Source organism: Rhinatrema bivittatum, chromosome 7 (genome assembly GCF_901001135.1).
Source record: "Rhinatrema bivittatum chromosome 7, aRhiBiv1.1, whole genome shotgun sequence".
In the NCBI taxonomy this organism is placed as follows: domain Eukaryota; kingdom Metazoa; phylum Chordata; class Amphibia; order Gymnophiona; family Rhinatrematidae; genus Rhinatrema; species Rhinatrema bivittatum.
The window spans coordinates 32162595-32184057 of record NC_042621.1 but is presented as its reverse complement, the minus strand read 5'-3'; the positions used below and the strand labels follow the sequence as shown (position 1 = coordinate 32184057).

Sequence of the window (21463 nt, the reverse complement as noted above, 5' to 3'; positions counted from 1 at the left end):
TGCAAATCCAAGGCTCTCGTGCTAAACCTTCAAAAGGGAAACGTTGATAAAATGAGAAAAATTGTTAGAAAAAAACTGAAAGGAGCAGCTACAAAAGTAAAAAAATGTCCAAGAGGCGTGGTCATTGTTAAAAAATACCATTCTAGAAGCACAGTCCAGATGTATTCCACACATTAAGAAAGGTGGAAAGAAGGCAAAACGATTACCGGCATGGTTAAAAGGGGAGGTGAAAGAAGCTATTTTAGCCAAAAGATCTTCATTCAAAAACTGGAAGAAGGATCCAACAGAAGAAAATAGGATAAAGCATAAACGTTGGCAAGTTAAATGTAAGACATTGATAAGACAGGCTAAGAGAGAATTTGAAAAGAAGTTGGCTGTAGAGGCAAAAACTCACAGTAAAATCTTTTTTAAATATATCCGAAGCAGAAAGCCTGTGAGGGAGTCACTTGGACCTTTAGATGATAGAGGGGTTAAAAGGGCACTTAGAGAAGATAAGGCCATCACGGAAAGATTAAATGATTTCTTTGCTTCGGTGTTTACTGAAGAGGATGTTGGGGAGGTACCCGTAATGGAGAAGGTTTTCATGGGTAATGATTCAGATGGACTGAATCAAATCACGGTGAGCCTAGAAGATGTGGTAGGCCTGATTGACAAACTGAAGAGTAGTAAATCACCTGGACCAGATGGTATACACCCCAGCGTTCTGAAGGAACTAAAAAATGAAATTTCAGACCTATTAGTAAAAATTTGTAACCTATCATTAAAATCATCCATTGTACCTGAAGACTGGAGGATAGCAAATGTAACCACAATATTTAAAAAGGGCTCCAGGGGCAATCTGGGAAACTACAGACCGGTTAGCCTGACCTCAGTGCCAGGAAAAATAGTGGAAAGTGTTCTAAACATCAAAATCACAGAACATATAGAAAGACATGGTTTAATGGAACAAAGTCAGCATGGCTTTACCCAGGGCAAGTCTTGCCTCACAAATCTGCTTCACTTTTTTGAAGGAGTTAATAAACATGTGGATAAAGATGAACCGGTAGATATAGTATACTTGGATTTTCAGAAGGCTTTTGACAAAGTTCCTCATGAGAGGCTTCTAGGAAAAGTAAAAAGTCATGGGATAGGTGGCGATGTCCTTTCGTGGATTGCAAACTGGCTAAAAGACAGGAAACAGAGAGTAGGATTAAATGGACAATTTTCTCAGTGGAAGGGAGTGGACAGTGGAATGCCTCAGGGATCTGTATTGGGACCCTTACTTTTCAATATATTTATAAATGATCTGGAAAGAAATATGATGAGTGAGATAATCAAATTTGCAGATGACACAAAATTGTTCAGAGTAGTTAAATCACAAGCAGATTGTGATAAATTGCAGGAAGACCTTGTGAGACTGGAAAATTGGGCATCCAAATGGCAGATGAAATTTAATGTGGATAAGTGCAAGGTGATGCATATAGGGAAAAATAACCCATGCTATACTTACACAATGTTGGGTTCCATATTAGGTGCTACAACCCAAGAAAGATCTAGGTGTCATAGTGGATAACACATTGAAATCGTCGGTTCAGTGTGCTGCGGCAGTCAAAAAAGCAAACAGAATGTTGGGAATTATTAGAAAGGGAATGGTGAATAAAACGGAAAATGTCATAATGCCTCTGTATTGCTCCATGGTGAGACCGCACCTTGAATACTGTGTACAATTCTGGTCGCCGCATCTCAAAAAAGATATAATTGCAATGGAGAAGGTACAGAGAAGGGCTACCAAAATGATAAGGGGAATGGAACAGCTCCCCTATGAGGAAAGACTAAAGAAGTTAGGACTTTTCAGCTTGGAGAAGAGGCGACTGAGGGGGGATATGATAGAGATGTTTAAAATCATGAGAGGTCTAAAACGGGTAGATGTGAATCAGTTATTTACTCTTTCGGATAGTAGAAAGACTAGGGGGCACTCCATGAAGTTAGCATGGGGCACATTTAAAACTAATCGGAGAAAGTTCTTTTTTACTCAACGCACAATTAAACTCTGGAATTTGTTGCCAGAGGATGTGGTTAGTGCAGTTAGTATAGCTGTGTTTAAAAAAGGATTGGATAAGTTCTTGGAGGAGAAGTCCATTACCTGCTATTAAATTCACTTAGAGAATAGCCACTGCCATTAGCAATGGTAACATGGAATAGACTTAGTTTTTGGGTACTTGCCAGGTTCTTATGGCCTGGATTGGCCACTGCTGGAAACAGGATGCTGGGCTTGATGGACCCTTGATCTGACCCAGTATGGCATTTTCTTATGTTCTTATGAGCGTAATAGTGTTTCCGTGCTGAAGAATTTGCGGAAACCGAATTGGGAGGGGTGTAGTATGTTGTATTTCTCTAGGTGATCCGGTAGTTGATTGTTTACTACTTTTTCTAGAATTTTTGGGAGGAAGGGGAGAATGGATATGGGTCTGAAATTGTTAAGCTCAGCAGGATTGAGCTGGGGTTTTTTTTCAGGATGGGTTTGCCCAGGGCTTGCTTAATGTTGGCTGGTATATGTCCCTGTGCTAGTGATGAATTGATGATGTTGGTAATAGGTTTGGCTATGAGGTTGGGGATGGATTTTAGGTGTTTGATAGGGATTGCATCGGCTGGATGAGCTGCAGGGTTGATTTTTCTAATGAGTGATTCTATTTCTGTGGAGGCTATGCTTTCAAATTCATTGAAGATAGCTTCTGGGATTTTGGGTAAGGTCATTTTGTTTGTTGTGGAGGGGGGGAGTTTGGCCTTAATCTTTGTGACTTTATCTTTGAAAAAAAGGGCGAGTTCGTTGCATTAGGATTCGCTGTCTGGTGAGGGTGATGGGAGTATTTTAGTGAGGTTGGTGACTATTGAGAAAAGTACTTTGGGGTTGAATTGTGCGCTGAGTGACAAAGAATTTTCTCCAATTAGTTTTAAATGCACTACTTGCTAACTTCATGGAGTGCCCCATAGTCCAGAAGAAGCTGCCGAGTCTAGTGACAGACTCAAGAAACTTAGCTCAAAGATTTTGTAAAATAAATAAATCACCTACAGAATCTCCCACCTTACCTGCTGCTCTGCATCCAGCAGTACTGCATGACTGGGCTCCCCTGAAGCCTGGCAGATCTGTTCCATGCTGGCTGCAGCAGTTCTGGCCAAGAGGATTCCCACTGGTAAACCTAGCCTGGAGGCCTGCTCCTGCATGACAGAAACTGAAACACACAGACAAAGCAGTGTGATAAACATCACAAAACACCCCATAGGATAAGGCTAGACATGCCTAACAAGCTCAGGTCTCTGACTCCCAATACAATCCTGCAAAATTATCTTAATTTCTGTCAGACCTCTGTACACGTTTCAGAACAATCCTGCACAGAAAACTAATCAATTCCAACAAAACTCATTCTCAAATTCTAAATTAACTGCAGTTACTAACAGGAAAATGCTAGTGTTTTATTCTCTTTAAAGGGGTAACGGAAGTCATGCATGGAAATAACATGTATGCATGCAAGTAATATTTTCTAAAAGCCATAAGTACGCCTGTACTAGCAGTGTCTATCACATGTAAATGGGGAAAAACAAACAGATGGTTTGGGATGTTCTGGGGTAGAGTTAGGTAGTTCACACACAAGTTGATATTTTATAAGTAGTATATGTGCATAAATTACCAAACTTATACACACACTTTTACATCTGCTAACTGAATTATGGAAATTAAATCTTTTGTCTGCACAACACAGTCATATCTAACTCAACTCCCATCATTTTGAAACAGCTAATCCTAAGTAGAGACATGAGCACCATATTTTTTCAAACTCTGAGACATCATCATGTAAATAGGCAGTAAGCTTATACATATTAAACACTTGAGCCAATTTCACTTGTAAATCTGTTTTCTGTGGAACTTTGGTTTTACCCCTGTTATGTTTGGTACTAGTGTGAACCCCTGGGCCGAGGTGAGAGGTGTCTCCGTTCACAGGGAGGAGCCCTGTGAGCCTCACCGCCAGTAGGCGTGGCCTCAGCGAAGTCAGAGACAGCTGTGGAATAGTCTTTATTGAATAGCAGAAAGTAAAGTTCAGAGTAGGGGGTATACCCAATGATGATATCTCAGATGAAGATCCGGGTAGTGGCCCATGGAGCGGGGTATGCCAGGAAGTCTTGTAGTAGTGGAGAACACTCGGACGTGCAGATCCAGTAGTGGCCCGCAAGCGGGGTACGCCGGGGATGAGTCTCAGAGATGAAATGAGAAGGCTTGTCCGAGGTGCAGGGTATACCGGAGTAGTTCCTTCAGGGAAGAAGCGGTAGTGGCCCGAGGCTCGGGGTATACCGCGGCAAATCCCAGAACGAGGCTTAGACAGTACAAGCCCGTAGAAATAGTTACTCACAGGAGGAGGTTCCAGGAAATGGAACAGATAGTAGTTCAAGGCAGAGGGTCCTCCGAGGAGCGGATAACCAGAGACAGATAGGGCCCCCCGAGGAGCAGGTACCCAGAGAGTCTCACGCCAATGAAGAAACTGGAACGGAAGTCCAAGGAGCGGAATTCAGCAGGAAGGAAGTCCGTGCTAACTCGTAGCAGTGAAGGGCCAGCTAGCTTATGTACCAGAGGTGGGTGACGTCATTCAGGGGGGACGCCCCCAAGGTTCCCGCCATGATGTGTACAAGAGTGGCCCATGTGCGCGCCTAGGTGATCCCTGGTCCAAGATGGCGGTCGGCAGCACCCATGCCGTCCTGGGGATGCCAGGCTGGTCGGCGGTGGCTGACGGAGGCCGCCATTCGTCCAAGGAATGAAGATGCAGCAGTAAAAGAGGTGAGCACGAGTGGTCGCAGCCGTCTGTGACAGACGGGCGTAACAACCCCACCAAGCAGCTAGTTTATAATATGCAGTGGTAAATATATAATATCAAACGCCTAGTCTGCTCTTCTATATCAATATCCACAGTAATCAATAATAATTTATGATTCCTTGGTAGTCTACACACCAGGATCCCAATTATTAAATCCATAACCATCTCTCAATATCTAACCACCTTTATGCACTCTCACCAAATATGGAAAAAACTGTCCCTTCCGAAATAATCTGACCACCTTTGGATCATCCCCCTCAGCTCCATGAGGCGCTCCGGAACCCTTGGTCCCCGGAGCGCCTCATGGCTCCGGGGACCAAGGGTTCCCGGAGCTAGCGTCGACCGTACCGCCCGACGTTTTTCTGAAAAACTGCAAGGCGACACTAGGAAACACCGGGACGGCCGGTGTGAAAAATCTAACGTGTAGCCGTGTTTTATCACCTCTAGTACCCACTGATCTGACGTGACTCTGGTCCATTCCTCGTAAAAACGGCTCAACCTGCCACCAATCTTGGGAACGAAGGAATGGACCGGCCTCACATCATTGTGCAGGCTTACCTCCCTGCACACTCTGACCGGTTCCCGGACGACCAAAACGGCGCCCACGAAAGGACTGAGAATAAGATTGCTGTCGGGTAGCACTGTGACGAAACGAAGAATTCGAGCCTCGAGACGTCCGTGGCCGGCGACCGCCGCAAAAACGAGGACGAGAGGCTGGAGCCCCACGGTATCGTGGCCTATCCTCCAGCAGCCGATGCACCTTATTCTCGCCTAAAGATTCAATCAGATCCTCCAATTCCTTGCCAAACAACAACTTCCCCTTAAAGGGTAAGGAGCCCAACCGTGCCTTGGAGGTCACATCCGCCGACCAATGACGGAGCCATAGTAGCCGACGCGCCGCTACCGCGGACACCATAGTTCTAGCAGATGTGCGCAAAAGATCATAAAATGCATCCGCACTATAAGCAATGACCGCTTCTAAGCGACTTGCCTTGCACACCTCATCAGAGGACAGGGACTCACTGGCTAAGAGCTGCTGCGCCCAGCGAAGACCTGCTCTCAGAGAAAAATTACTGCAAATTGCCGCACGAATTCCCAACGCCGAGACCTCAAAGATTCGCTTAAGCTGAACTTCCAACTTCCTATCCTGCAAATCCTTAAGTGCGGTACCTCCGGTCACCGGGATAGTGGTCTTTCTTAGTCACCGCTGCTACCGCCGAATCTATCCTCGGCAAGCGCAACAGTTCCAAAACGTCCTCCGGCAGGGGATACAATTTATCCATTGCCTTTGCCACTTTCAGCCCCAATTCTGGAGTATCCCACTCCTTAAAAAGCAAATCCGAGGCTGAGAAATGCAAAGGAAAGGCTGAAGGAGGACCCCGGAGCCCCAACACGACCGGATCCGTCTGTCCGAGACGAGACTCCACTGGCGGAAGCGGGATTCCCAGCTCCCCCAGGATTTCCGGAATGAGGGGCCCTAGTTCGTCCTTCCAAAATAATCTGACCACCTTTGGATCATCCCCCTCAGCTCCATGAGGCGCTCCGGAACCCTTGGTCCCCGGCTCTCCGTCTCCCTCAACCCCCCTCGGGGGCTGGGACGGAAGGTCCTGATCCTCCGTTGGCTCCTCCGTCTCCTCTGATTCCGTAGAGGAGTCTTGTTGACCTCTGGCCCCCCGGGACTGAAGGGGCCCGCCCCTGGCCGGACCCTCAGCCCCCGGACCGGGCTTCGGCCTTTTTCCCGCCGTTGAACCTACCTCCGAAGGCGGGTTCTCCTGGGCCCTCTTCATGGCCATGCGGCGGGCCTTAAAGGCCTTGTGCATGAGAAGCACAAAATGAGAATTAAAGGAGGAATCCGAGGACCCCTCCATCATCCCCTTCCTTGGGGGAATCCTCGCTGGGGGCACTGGGCCTCGCTGGCCTTGCCCCCCCCCAGTAGTCCTTTGCTGGGGTGACAAACGCGGCGGGGGATTATCCTCCCCGCACTCCCTTTGGCCCGCGATTGCCTCGGCTCCCCGAGACAAGAAAATGGCCGCCGTTCCCGCCGAAAACGTGCCCAAAATGGCGGCCGTCCCCGGCAACCCCGAAGACGACCCCCCCCAAAATCGCTAATGCAGCCGTGGTGGACCCGGCGCGAGGCTGCCTACCCCCCCGGGTCCCCGACGCCGTCGCCTATACTCCCTCTCCTCCTCCCACACACCCTGAACAGAGGCTATCCCTAGACAGCCGCGCCGCCGCAGACCCGGCAAGACGCTTGTCGGGGCATGGTCTGCCGCGGAGCGGGAAAGAAGAGCCCGTGAAACAAAAATCCAATCAAGCCCTCCCCCTCCCGCCGCGCGAACCAGCAACCCCGACGGCAGAGTGAGAGAGAGAGAGAACGATATCAGGGCCCCGGCAGGGAACAGAAAAAACAAACAGGCACAAAACTTTTTTTTTTTTTTTACCTAACCTCGGTTCACCTCGTTTCCGGAGCCAGCTGGGGGGAGTGATCCGGGATCCCCGGTGTCACCCCCAGGCCTGAAGTGCCAGTATATGGGGCTCCCCAACTCCTCGGCAGCCTCAACCAGGGGTAACGGTCCCCTCAGGACCTTACCCTCCCCTGGGAGGCGGGGACTGGGACCAGCAGGCAAGCCTCTGCGGTCCTTCTTCCTGACAAAACACCTAACTTCTACTTTTCTCTTCCTTCTTTCTTTTTTTTTTTTTTAAATCTACCACCTAAAACTTAGGCTAAACACAGACTGTACGTTTTGCACCCTCTCCACCTGCTAGGAGACAGAAGAATACTGCCAGACTGTAGGTGGCACCAGCCTAGATATAGGCAGAGTTTTGTTTGTAAACTTCTGTCTCCATCTGCTAGAGGGGGGGGGGGCAAAACCCAGGAGTCTGGACTGATCCTGGTACGTACAGGGAATAGCCCTATTACTACCCAAGAAATTTCTTCTGTGATCCAACAGTTGAAATTGGATAAAGCTGCAGGCCAGGACGGCCTTGGCTCGGAATACTATAAAATTGAGGTATAGCCTTTTATCCCCTTTGCAAAACTATTACACAGATATGTTAAGCATCAATGGCATCTCGGCAGCTTCTAATCAGTCTGTTATTGTGGTACTTCCTAAACCGGGGAAAGATCCCCTTGAGGTCGGTTCCTACCGGCCAATATCGTTAATGTCGATGTGAAAATTTTAGCGACCATTTTGGCATCTCGACTAAATGTTATATTATCTAAACTTATTCATGAAGACCAAACCAGCTTTGTCAAAGGTTGCCAGGGAGTGCGAAATTTGTGGCGCCGATGTGAGTTTGATCCATTCCTCGTAAAATAGAGACAGCTTGCCCCCTTTCAACCGGAACCGAGGAATGGACTGGCCGCCCATCATTGGGAAAGTTTACTGCCCTGTGTGGACTGAGTGTTACCAGGTCTACCAAAGCATCAGCCACGAAAGGACTGAGGCCAAGGCTGTGATCTGTTAGAAGTTTGCCAAAATGAAGAAGTAGTTGTTTGGGGAGCCCGAGCTCTTCGACCCCTGCGAAATCGAGATTTAGAAGAAAAAATTGAGATTTAGAAGAAAAAAAAAACCCTCGACCGGTCTATCCTTCGGCAACCGATGAACCTTATTCTCTCCCAGAGACTGGATCATGTCCTCCAGTTCCTTGCCAAACAGCAGCTTGCCTTTGAAAGGTAGGTACCCCAACTGGGATTTGGAGGAAACATCCGCTGACCAGTTTCTTAACCATAAAAGATGACGTGCCGAGACAGCGGACACCACGGACCTGGCAGATGGGTGTAGAAGATCATAAAGAGTATCTGCACTATAAGCAATGACAGCCTCAAGCCTCCCAGCCTGGAGAGCTTCCCCCTCCGACAGCGAGTCGTTGGCCTGCAGTTGTTGCACCCAGCAGAGGCCCGCTCTCAAAGCGAAATTACTACACATAGCCGCTCAGAACCCCAGCACCGAGACCTCAAATCTTATGCTGAAGTTCCAGTTTTTGATCCTGTAAATCCTTGAGGGCCGTTGAACCCATGACCAGGATGGTGGTCTTTTTTGGTAACAGCCGAGACCACCACATCCACCCTGGGTACACGAAGAAGCTCCAATGCCTCCTCTGGCAGAGGATATAGCTTATCCATCGCCTTTGAAACTTTCAGTCCCAAGTCCGGTGTGTCCAATTCCTGGAAAAGCAAATCCGTGGCCAAAAAATGAAACGGGAATGCGGAAAGAGGCCCACTTAGACCTAACAACACTGGGTCCATAGATTCCAGCCGGAATTCCTCCTGGGATGCCTCAATACCCAATTCCGCCAGAATAGTGGAAATAAGAGGCCCCAGTTCTTCCTTCCAAAGGAGCTGGATAACCTTCGGGTCATCTCCTTCCACCACATGGGACCCCCGCAGAGCTTCCTGTGGCTGGGTCATATCCCCTTCAACCCCCCTCGGGGGCTGGGACGGTGAGTCTAAATTGTCCTGGTCAGTAGAATCTGAAGAGGAATCTGAAACAGGCTGAGATGTCACCAACCGAAATGGCCTCTTTAACTTATGGTCCTCCACATCCTCAGTGGTCTTGGCTCTCTTCCTATGCCTGACCGAAGGGTTCGATGAGAGGGATCTGTCCAGCGCTCTTTTTTTCCCCACTTTCCTGGCCTTAAAGGCCCTGTGCAATAATAGCACAAAATCTGATGAAAATGAAGAAACAGAAGAGGAATCATGCATATCCCCCTCGGAGATATCCCCTGCAACATGTGAGCCAAGCCCTCCTGACTTGTCCCCTTAGGGACTGTCCTTTGAGGGAACAAACGCGGCGGGAGATTCCCTTCCCCCGCCGCTGTTAGCACCGCCAAGCTCACTGAGTCAAGCGCATCCAGTCTGTCTCTGGAGCCTTTGGGGACTGCAAGTCCCCAAAGGCTCCAGAGACAGACTGGATCCTAAAAACGACCCTCCCAGGGGTCGTGGAGGCTCCCTCTCCCCTGAGACACAATTAGAACAAAGTCCGTCGCGCAAAGGCCGCATGCTCTACATGCGGTCCTCCATGGCATTTTCTGTTGGCACAAAAACGAATTTCTCAGAGAAAAAACTAGACGAAAAAGCGGCAAAAAACAAGGCCGAGACAGCGAACACGCCCACAAGGAAAGGGAGAGTCCAGGGGGAGAAAAAGGAAAAAAAAGTTTTGTTTTTTGTTTTTAATGTAACTTGCCCGATAGCCTCCGAGTCCTGGTCCTACTGGGGGGAGTGAGCAGAGCTCCCCGGTGTCACCCCCAGTGCTGCACTTGTATGGCAATAGGGCCCTCGACCCTCTGCCGCAGCTGCCTCTAAAATCATGGGGGATGGTCCCCTCAGGACCTGGCAATCCCCTGGGAGGCTAAAGACTGTCTCTGCATTGGTCCTGTGGTATGAATAGATGATGTACAATCTCTAACCTTTTTTTTTTTTTTAATGCTAACTATCTGCCTTATTTCTGCACTAAGTCACTAGCCCAGACTGTAGGTTTTGCACCTCCACCATCTGCTGGAGACAAAGAAATACTGACAGACTGTAGGTGGCACCTTGGTATATACAGCAGAGTCTGTCAAAACATCTCTGTCTCCATCTGCTGGAGGGGAGGCAAAACCCAGGTGTCTGGACTGATACGGGTACATACAGGGAATGCTTCTTAGCTGTCTTCCCGGCTTTGAAAGCCTTATGAAGCAGCAGAACAAAGTCAGAGGAAAACAAGGAGGAGTCTGAAGCCCCCTCGGGGCTCTCCTCTGCCGAGAATGCTAAGTCCTCGGTCAGCCCTACCCCCCTGGAGGCTGCCTGCTGCAGGGATAAGGGAGGAGGGGAAATCCCTTCCCCCTCCGCTGTACATGCAGCAGCTCGAAAGGTTGACAAAATGGTATGGGAACGGATCAGGAGAAGCGTGCTGTGGTCGAACGAGCCTCCCAGCCTCCCGGCGCATCCTGAAACTGCCGCCCCCGACGGCTCCTGAAGTGCCCTGTCCTCCGCATGCGGCAAGCCCACCACGCAGCATCTAAAGGCTAAGAAAACTCCGGGGGACTGGCAGAGGCTAGGGAGAGAAAAAGACAGCGGCTTTCCACAGTACAGCATCAGGGGGGACGGAGAGTCAGGCCCGGCAGTAAGAAAACACCAAGTGTTTGAAATTTTTATTTTTTTTCAAAGCTGAACTGAAAGGAACATCGGGTCCTGTTCCCAACAGGGTGAGTGAACCGGGCTCCCCGGTATCACCCTGAACGCTGTCAACAGTGTAGGGCAGCAGGGTCCCCGATCCCCAGCTCCAGCAGCCTCAAATACCAGGGGGGATGGTCCCACCAGTCCTGCCAACCCCCTGGGAGGCCCAGGAAACTCTTCTGTCTTTGAAAAATAAGATGGAACGCCAAGACTACCTCAGGCAGAAAAGAAGGCATCATGCATAAAGATACCCCAGAATCAGACATCTGTAAGAAGGGATCTCGACACGACAGTGCCTTGGAGCTCTGATATTCTCCTGATTGAACAAATAGCCACCGAGAAAACCACTCTAAGAGTCAATTCCTTAACTGTAGCTCTCTATAGTGGTTCAAACAGAGCTCTTTAGTGCTTCAACCTGAGCCTCACACAATCCTCTAAGGACTAGATTCAGATTCCAAGATGGACAAATGTTCCACACCTGAGGACGCAAGTTCTTAGCTCCCTGAAGGAACCATAGAACATCCAGATATGTGGACAGAGAATACCCTTGCACCTTTCCTCAGAGTCAACCCAATATCACTACCTGGACACTCAGAGTTAAAGGCCAGTCCCTTGACCAGAATCTTTCTGTAGAAAGACCAAAATATGTGACACCGTAGCCAGAACAGACTGAGGCTGCACTCAGTCAACAGCAGACTAAACTCGAAAATCCTTCAAATTTGCACATATGTCAAGGATGTAGAAGGTGGAAATAACCGCTTCAGAATATTCCCTCCACCTCAGTTGTCTCCTCTCAGAAGCGAAGCCGCGAGACAGAAGTGAGCAACCTGACCTAAAAATATTGGGCCCTAGTGGAAAGCAGTTGACCGATGTCTGAACCTCAGGGACTCGTCTATGGCCATGTTGATCAGATCCAAGAAGCATGGTCGATGTGGCCACTCTGGAGGTACCAAGATCACGTTGCCTGGATGTTTCTCTATCCGCTGTAATCTCTTGTCGACCAGAGGCAATGGGAGAAGAGACAAAGAAGAATCCCTCAAGTCCATGGCAGCACCAGAGATACGATTGCTTTGTATCGTGTTCTGTTCAGCGGGTGTAAAACCGCGACGCCTTGCTATTCTCTTTGGTTGGGATAACCCCATCTTCTGAGAATGAGACACAACGCTGCCTCCGGCAGCTCCCATTCCCCAGGGTCTAACTTTCTTCAACTGATAAAATCTGCATGAACTTTGTTCCCTCCGGCAATGTGAGATGCTGCTAGCTGCTCCAAGTGCTGTTCTGCCCAGAGAATCAACTCCTGGACCTCTCAAGCCACCTTGAAGCTTGATGTAGTCCACGGCTGCGACCATTGCTGCTCACCTCCTTTCTCTATGCAGCTCCGAGTCTGGGGAGAATGGCAGCCTCCGCTTCCACACGCCAACCCTCATGGCATGCCGACCCTCATGGCGTGCCCAGGACGGTGTGGGCGCTCCTGGCAGCCATCTTACATCTGGGGTTACCTAAGGTACGCATGCACGCCTGCCCCCTTAAGCGCGTCATGGCAGGAACCTCGGGGGCGTCCCCACCGCATGACGTCATCCGCTTACCATACTTTAACTCAGCTGACCCCTTGCAATACGAGTTAGCAAAGATTCCTGTCCTGCTATTTCCACCACACTGGGACTCCATCTTGTTATCCTACTGGGTGACCTAGGTACCCGCTTCCTCAGGGGCCTTGCCACATTTAGTGCTATCCACTCCTCGGAGAGCCATTACTATCTGTTTCTCTGTTCCTGTGAGTTCCTGCATCGTCCTCAGATGACCCTTGCTGTTCTCGTTCGGACCTCCTTGGTGCCTGATCCTCCATTTACTTCCACAGTACCGGCGTGAGTACAGAACCTGCTCTTCTACCTTTGTGGCATGGATCCTTGGGTTACCCCACTTGCGGACCACTACCGGATCCCTCCAGTCTTGTGTAACTTGCCATCAGCTTCCAGCCTACCCCCGCGCTGCGGACCACTACCGGAGTTGCCAGCACAAGCTAAGCCTAGATAAGGTATTCAAACTACTCCACGCTGAGGATTACTACTTGGACCAACCAGCTGCAGGTCACTCTCTCAGGACTGACTATTGATCCGCTCCTCGGATCACCATTGGCTGTATAATAAAGTTGTTTCCTCTGTTGTCCATCACTGCTGAGACCTTGCCTGTTGTGGTAAGGGCCCCACAGGGCTCCCTCCCTGTGGGCGGAGTCTTCACTCACCAAGACCCAAGGGCCCACTATTAGTTCAAGACATACAGAATGTAACATCCAATTTCGTTGCATTGTCTGTTAGGATCCATACTGGATGGCCGCATAAACTTGGCAGACAGACAAGCAACGCGAAATGCACCGTTCTCGTCTCTAACCGACTGATAGGCCATGAGGCCTCCTGTTTCGACCTCTGGTCCTGCGCCGAATGATCTTGCCATTACGTCCTCCATCCAGTGAAGCCTGCATCGATGGTGACTATTATCCAATTCGGAATCTCCAATTCCTCACCATGCTCGAGACTGATGCGAGTAAGCACCACGAAAGACTGTACCTCGCTTCCCCCTCTAACAGAAGAGAAAGATTAAATTCTTCCAATAATGGATTCCAGTGGGAGAATAGCCCTCTGCAGAGGCCGCATATCTGCAAACACCCAATGTATTAATTCTAACATCGATGCATAGAACTCAGACCTCTAAATAGTCCCAGACCCTGGGCACCGAAAGCTCTAGCAGAAGCCTAATCTGACTCTGCAATTTCAGCAATCTCTCTCCATGAGAAACACTCTCTCCACCAGTGTGTCAAACTGAGCTCCCAGATACTCCAGAATTTGTAAAAGGACTAAATGGCTCGTTGCTAGGTTCACCCCATCCTACAGACTTAAAGCACACTGGTATCTTTTATACTGATTGTTGATAGAAGTCATAAAGTTAGCCGCGACTACTTTACAGTGCCTGGCTTCAAACACTTCCACCAGCTTCCACGGTTTATCATTCCGTGTAAGGAAGTCTTCCCTGAGACTTATTTGTACTCTTTCATTCCTGACAGAATGAGTATCATTCATCCAATGCCAGTGCAGAGTTTACAGGAGCTAATAACAAAACTTACAATAAATGGGTCCAAGTTGTTTTCAGTCAATTCCCATACTGTGTTGTAGTCCCCTATACAAGGCTCCAAGGTTTTCCAAGATCATCATAAATCAAAGACCAAAAAATATTCACCTAGCAATAAGTCTGAAACTCCAGTCAGATTCTCAGGACTTCTATTGTCACTTTGTTTCTTGGAACATATCTTTTTGCATGGTGGACTTTCAACCTAAAGACAAAAAAAGAGAGGACTTCAGATCTAACATACATAAACTTATCGATTCACTATTGAATCAGGAATTATTAATACATATGCAAGCAAAACATGAGAAGGATTGTAATGAACATTATGCTCAATCAACTAATATAAACTTGTTTTTGCTACAGTTTATATGTATTTATGTATCCCTGACAGGAAAATTGGTTCTTACCTACTAATTTTCGTTCCTGTAGTACCACAGATCAGCCAGACTCCTAGGTTTTGCCTCCCTTCCAGCAGATGGAGACAGAGAAAGCTTCGCAGACACCGCCTCTTAACCTAGTGTGCCACCTGCAGTTCCTCAGTATTACTCAGTAACCAAGAAAAATATAGTCAAAAAACTTCTAATAAACCAACGCTATAATATCCCCCAAACGAGCGGAGGAAAGAGGAAAATTTATCATTTTTGAACTTTAATTTGAATGACTAACGAGAAACCTGTGCCATTCTTCATAATTATTATACAGGGTGGCCCATGGAAAAGTAGCCTGCCTCCAGTATTGGAGGCGGGCTACTTTTCCATGAGCCACCCTGTAGTAAACAGATCAAGTGGACTCTCCAATTCTCCTCTCCCCCACTGGGTGGTACTCTGGACTGATCTGTGGTACTACAGGAATGAAAATTAGCAGGTAAGAACCAATTTCTCTTTCCCTGTACGTACCCAGATCAGTCCAGAATCCTAGGATGTACCAAAGCTTCCCTAACCAGGGTGGGACTGCGAGAGTCCCACTCAAAGTACACTTTCACCGAAATTGCTGACATCCAAGGCCTGGACGTCCAAACAGTAGCATCTGGCAAAGGTATTTAAAGACTTCCAAGTAGTCGCCTGCAAATCTCTTGTGGTGACACTAGCTGACATTCTGACAGAAGGCCGCCTAGGACCGGGTAGAATAAGCCCTTAACCCCTTTGGGAGAGGACAACCGTGACAGATGTATGCGGAACCAATAGCCTCCTTCAACCAACGCGCAATCGTGGCTTTTGATGCCTTCTGACCCTTTTTCGCACCACTCCATAGCACAAAACATTGATCCAATAATCTGAAACTGTTAGTGACCTCTAGATACTGCAACAAAGTCCTTCTGACATCCAAATATTTCGATTCTTTTGCATGAGGCATACCAACCTCCACAATTGGAAAAGCCGGAAGCTCCAATGACTGACTTAAGTGGAATGCCGAAACCACCTTCGGCAGAAAAGATGGAACCGTCCTCGCAGAGACTCTGGAATCCGAAATTCGTAAAAAGAGTTCCCTACATGACAGGGCTTGAAGTTCAGACACCCTTCTGGCTCAACAAATCGCCACCAAGAAAACCACCTTCAAAGTGAGATCTTTTATGGTGGCCTTTTTAAGAGGCTCAAACAGGCCACACACATGCCCTTGAGGACCAAGTTAAGGCTCCAAGAAGGACATACCTTATGAACATGAAGGCGCAAGTGCTTTGCCCCTCAGAGGAAATGTACCACCTCTGGATGGGTAGCTAGGCTTGTCCATGATTCTTGCCTCACAAACTGCCTAGGGCATACACCTGCATTCTCAGGGAACTAAAGGACAAACCTTTCATTAGGCCTCTCTGCAAAAAAAAAGCCAGAATCTGCACCGACACTCGCCGAGGATCAACCCCTTGCCCCGTACACCAAGACTCAGAGATCCTCTAAACCCAAACATACACCAAGAAAGTAGAAGTCTTTCGAGCCTGCAACAGAGTAGAAATAACATCCTCAGGATATCCTTTCTTCCTTAATTGCCTCCTTTCAAAAGCCAAGCCACTATTTATTTAAAAATATTTATATACCGCCTTTACAAATAAATTGATCAAAACAGTTTACAAAACATGAAAAATAAAAATGATTATAAATCATAAAAAAAAATAAATCATAAAGAAAAATTACATTAAACTAATAAAAACAAAATAAGCATAATTTTACAAAACAAGACGGAAAAAGCTAGTGCCTATAAACTATAACAAATTAAAATACAATTTGAATATTTTTTTCATTGCAACTGTTCTTTAAGTGGAATATTGTATGCCAGCTCGAAGAGATATGTTTTCAAGGATTTTTAAAATTGATTTCTGTTAGCAATTTGAAGGAATGAGTTGGGTATGGAATTCCAAAGAAACGGACCTGCAACAGAGAAGGCACGTTTTCTTGTAAAATGTAATCTAGCAAGCTTTGGAGAGGGGATTTCCAAGAGGTTTTTTTTTACATCGATCTTAAATGTCTGGCAGGTTGATAGATACGGAGAGAAGAGCATAGCCAAGTAGATGAGGAATTATATTCGAGTGAGTGGATTATTGTTACAATTTTGTATTGTATTCTTGATTTTATGGGGAGCCAATGGAAAGACTGAAGTACGGGAAAGATATGATTTCATTGGATGTACCTGCTAGGATGCGTGCTGCAGTGTTCTGAATCAGTTGAAGTGGGTGCAAAGTAGAATCTGGTAAACCTATGAAAAGTGCATTACAGTAATCTAAACCGGAAAATACTAAAGATTGGAGGACACTACGGAAGTCATGTTGGAAGAGCAATGGACAAAGTCTTTTTAATAAGTGAATTTTATAAAACGACTTTTTTGAGTGCTGAGATGTGTTGAGTCATAGATAAATCTGAATTAATTTATAACTCCTAGATTAGTGGCTTGGTTTGTAATAGGTACAGAAATTCCATTTAAGGAAAGATGAGAAGGGGAGGCGAGCTTAGAGTTAGAGATAGATGAGAGATAAACAAGTTCAGTCTTTGATGTATTCCGTTTTAGACGATTGTGTGAGAGCCATGTGTTGATGGTATTAAAGTATAATGTAACTGAAGATAAAGTAAAAGACCAGGAGCTATTAAATGGCACGAAAAACTGAATGTCGTCGACATATATTTTGAACTGAACGTTTAGCGATGATAAAACATTACTCAAAGGGAGCAAATAGATGTTAAACAGAATAGGTGATAGAGAGGAACCTTGCGGAACACCAGATGAAATAATGTATTGTTCAGAAGAATGGTTACCTATATTGATCTGTTGTGTGCGACCAGATAGAAATGAAGAGAACCAATTTAAGACAGTTTGAGTGATGCCTAATGCTTGTAGACCAGTAAGGAGGATCTTATGATCTAGGGTATCAAATGCCGCTGAAATGTCCAAGACAACCATGATCTGAAAATATGGGGCCCTGACACAGCAAATTTGGTAGATGTCCCAGTCTTAATGGCCGTCCACTGCTAGATTGACCAAACCAAGGGCTCTGTGGCCACTTCGGAGCCACGAGAATCACCTTTCCTGGATAGATCTCTATTCTTCTCAGAACCTTGTCCACCAAAGGCCATGGTGGAAACACATAAACCAGAATGTCGTGCGGCCAAGGAAGAACCAGGGCATGGTGCCTTGGCATTCCGTTGAGTCGCCATCAGATCCATATCAGGAATGCCCCATCTGCAAGAAATGAGGCTCATTGCTTCCTCCGATAGCTCCCATTCTCCAGGAACCAATTGTTGCCAGCTGAGAAAATCCACTTGCACATTGTCAGACCCTGCTATGTGAGAAGCCGTTATCAAGGCCAGATGCTGTTCGCCCAGCACATCAGCATCTCCGCTTCCTGAGCAACCAGTGGATTCTTGGTTCCACCCTGGCAGTTGATGTAGGCCACCATCGTTGCACTGTCTGACAGGATTCTGACCAGACGGTTGTGCAAAAGAGCCAATGACGGTTGTGCAGAGCCAACCGCACCGCTCTCATCTCTAAGGGGTTGATGGACCAAGACGCTTCCTTCGCCAACTGGGACTGCACCGACTGGGACTGACACACAGCTCCACAACTGGAGAGACTAGCATCAGTAATCACAACCATGGCACAAATGGTCCCAACCAAGCCACCACAAAAGACTGGACCTGACTGACTCTGTAAGCGATAAAGGAAGATGAAACTGCTCTGACATTGGATCCCATCGGGATAGTAATGCATTCTATAGAAGCCTTATATGAGTAAACGCCCATGAGACCAGCTACAGGGTAGATGCCATGGAACCAAGAACCTGCAAGTAATCCCAGACCATGGGCACTTGGGCCTCCAACAGGTTCTGAACCTGAGTCTGCAGCTTGATAATCCACTCCTCCCTCAGAATACTTTTCCCATTTGGGTATCAATGTGCACATCCAAGAACTCCAGAACCTGCAACGGAGAAAGATGGCTCTTGGTGTTTTGTCCCCAGCAGTGGGTACATGTTTGCATCTGTATATATTGTAGTTGAACTGTGTTTAGTGCAGTCCTCCCTTCTGAGGATTCTTATACTGAAACACTTTTTGTAACCCATGATAAAAATCTGTGAGCCTTTGCCCTTAAGAGAAGCTCCCTCCCCCCTCCATTTTCACTCACTATCGGAAGAGCTTGAATGCCCCTCAATCTAACGAGTCTTCCTAGGTGCCTTAGAGCAGTGGTTCTCAACCCTGTCCTGGGGACCCCCCCAGCCAGTCGTGTTTTCATGATATCCACAATGAATATGCATGAGAGAAAATTTGCATGTTATGGAGGCAGTGTATGCAAATTTTCTCTCATGCATATTCATTGTGGATATCATGAAAACCCGACTGGCTGGGGGGTCCCCAGGACAGGGTTGAGAACCACTGCCTTAGAGGCTCAAGAGACTGCCTTTCATGCTCCCCCTGTGTTACATGGTTCTTAGGCTCGCTGCCATTGGACCTTGCCCCTGCCCCCAGCGTGTGGAGGCGTTTCCTTTAGCAGCTCTCGACGAGAGTTCAGTCTTCTCCACGCTTGCTTCTGAGCCAGCAGCGCTCTGTAAAACCCTGTGAAGCGATCGGGTTTTTTACCTTCTCTCTTACTGCCTTCTTCTAAGGACTAAATCAGCCTCATGTTCCTCATGCTTCCTACCTCTACCATAAATCAACTCCTGCAACACAAGAGACTCCCTTCCCCCTTCTCCTGCCTCATCTCCAGTTACCAAAGATCTTTGCTTAGGAGCTCATGTTTGAAATGCAACAATTGTAAGTAGAATTTACCTGTACAATAAATAATTTCAAACTTAAAGAATCTTTGTCTTGAGAACTGGTTGGAGAGAAAGTTTAACTGCCTGGATAGCAAACACAGACGTTTACCTGATCCAGAACACTTGGATAGATTCATCATCCAGCCCAAGGATCTCATGCAGTACACCACCACTGCTACCGCCTGCCTAAAAAGGTCCTCTGACTTTGCCCGAATGAGCCAGTCTTCCAAATATGGATGAACCAGCACCCCCTCCTTTCTGAAGGCTGCCCAAATGAGAGTGTGCAAAATTGAAAATGCCTCCTAAGGATCATAAACCGGAGATATCTCTGATAGTCTGGGCAAATTTCTATGTGTAGGTATGCTTCTGTCAGATCCGAAGCCAGGAACTTCCCCCTTCGAACCGCTGCTATGACAAACCGCAGAGTCTCCATCTGGAACTGGGATACCTTGAGGGCTATGTTCACCTTCTTTAAATCCAGAATTGGATGAAAAGTTCCTTCCTTCTTTGGAACCACAAAATAAATGGAATGTCTCATCCCTTGTTCCTCCGCGGACAGGAACGATGGCTCTCAGCATTTGCAGTCATTGGATGGTCTGCTGCACGATAAGTTTCTTTTCTGGCGAGGCACAAGGAGATACCATGAACAGGCTCCTTAGTGGCCAAGCAAATTCTAAAGCGCAACCTTGTCCTATGAAGCTTAGAACCCACTAGTCTGACGTGGTTTTGACCCATTCCTCGTAAAATTGAGTCAAACGACTCCCAATGACTGGGACTGAGGAGTGGGCCAGCTTCACCTCATCATGCAGGTTTGGCCTCGCCACTTCCCTGACTGGAGCCCTCTCTGTTAGGCCGACATCCACAAAATAACTGGTTCCAGGACTGCGACCTCCCCGAGGTCTGCCTCTGGCCAGCGCCCGGAGCTCTGCTCTGGTGGAAATGCCTCTGTCCTTGAATTCGGAAGCGCACAGGAAGAAATCCTTTTGACCCTTTGGGCTTGTCTTCCGGTAACTTGTGCACTTTGTCGCCCAGATGCTTTATCAGCTGCTTTAAGTCTTCTCCAAAAAGGAGCTTTCCCTTAAAAGGCAAAGCTCCCAGTTGAGCTTTGACGAAACATCCGCTGACCATTCCGTAACCAAAGGAGCCTCCTAGCAGAGACCGCAGACATCATCGTCCTGGAAGAAGTGCGAATGAGGTCATACAAGGCATCGGCCCTGTAAGCGACCACGCCTCTAAGCATTCACCCTGTTTCGAATCCTGGGGTAACATATCCTTGTTACCTTGTAACTGCTGCACCCACCTCAAGCCCGAAGCATAAAACTGCTACACACTGCAGCATGTATGACCAGAGCAGACATCTCAAATATCTTCTTGAGGTGCACCTCGAGCTTCCGGTCCTGCAAATCCTTCAGAGCTGCCGTGCCAGCTACTGGAATGGTGGTCCTTTTTGTAACTGCCGAGATGGAGGCATCCACCTTTGGGACGCTTAAGAGCTCCAGAGTATCTTTGGGCAAGGGATACAGCTTAACCATGGTTCTACTAACCTTAAGATTAAGGACACGAAAAGTGCACATAAACTTCACTTGGTCAAAACTTTGTATATAAATATACAGAACACTATGAGACACAGGTATGTGGCTATAAGTATCTTCTGTCTGTTCCCGTTTTGCCTAGCATAACCCTTGGTCAGTAGTTTAATCTTTCTTGTTCACAGATTGTTGTTATAAAATCCCCCCGAAGCAGCCGGACTGGCGAAACACGGATCCGTGTCGGGGACTGTTGTCAAAATACATCATTAACTCAGGAGTTACCGGATTGAAAAAATATAATTTCATATACAAAGTTTTGACCAAGTGAAGTTTATGTGCACTTTTCGTGTCCTTAATCTATAGAGCAGAGTGCACCCACGCTCCGGAGTTAACCTGGAATCTACTAACCTTAAGGCCAGTCTCTGGAGTATCCCACTCCCTGACCACCAACTGTTTTACTGACTTATGATAAGGGAAGGTTCTGGCTGGACTCCGTAAGCCAGCCATGACCGGATCCACCAAGTGGTAAGACTCCTCCTGTAAACCATTATCCCTAACTCTGCCAGGATATTCAGAATCATAGGTC

General features: G+C 47.3%; 1 protein-coding gene across 1 annotated transcript in view; it reads right to left on the bottom strand.

The window, feature by feature from the left end:
* The window catches only part of FANCA (FA complementation group A), a 522319-nt gene that overhangs the window by 460926 nt on the left and 39930 nt on the right, over window positions 1-21463 (bottom strand). The window contains exons 3-4 of the mRNA XM_029608211.1: window positions 14230-14323; window positions 3067-3209 (exon numbers count right to left, since the gene is read on the bottom strand). Of these exons, the coding sequence (XP_029464071.1) occupies window positions 3067-3209; window positions 14230-14323 (237 nt within the window). The remainder of the gene's footprint in view (window positions 1-3066; window positions 3210-14229; window positions 14324-21463) is intronic.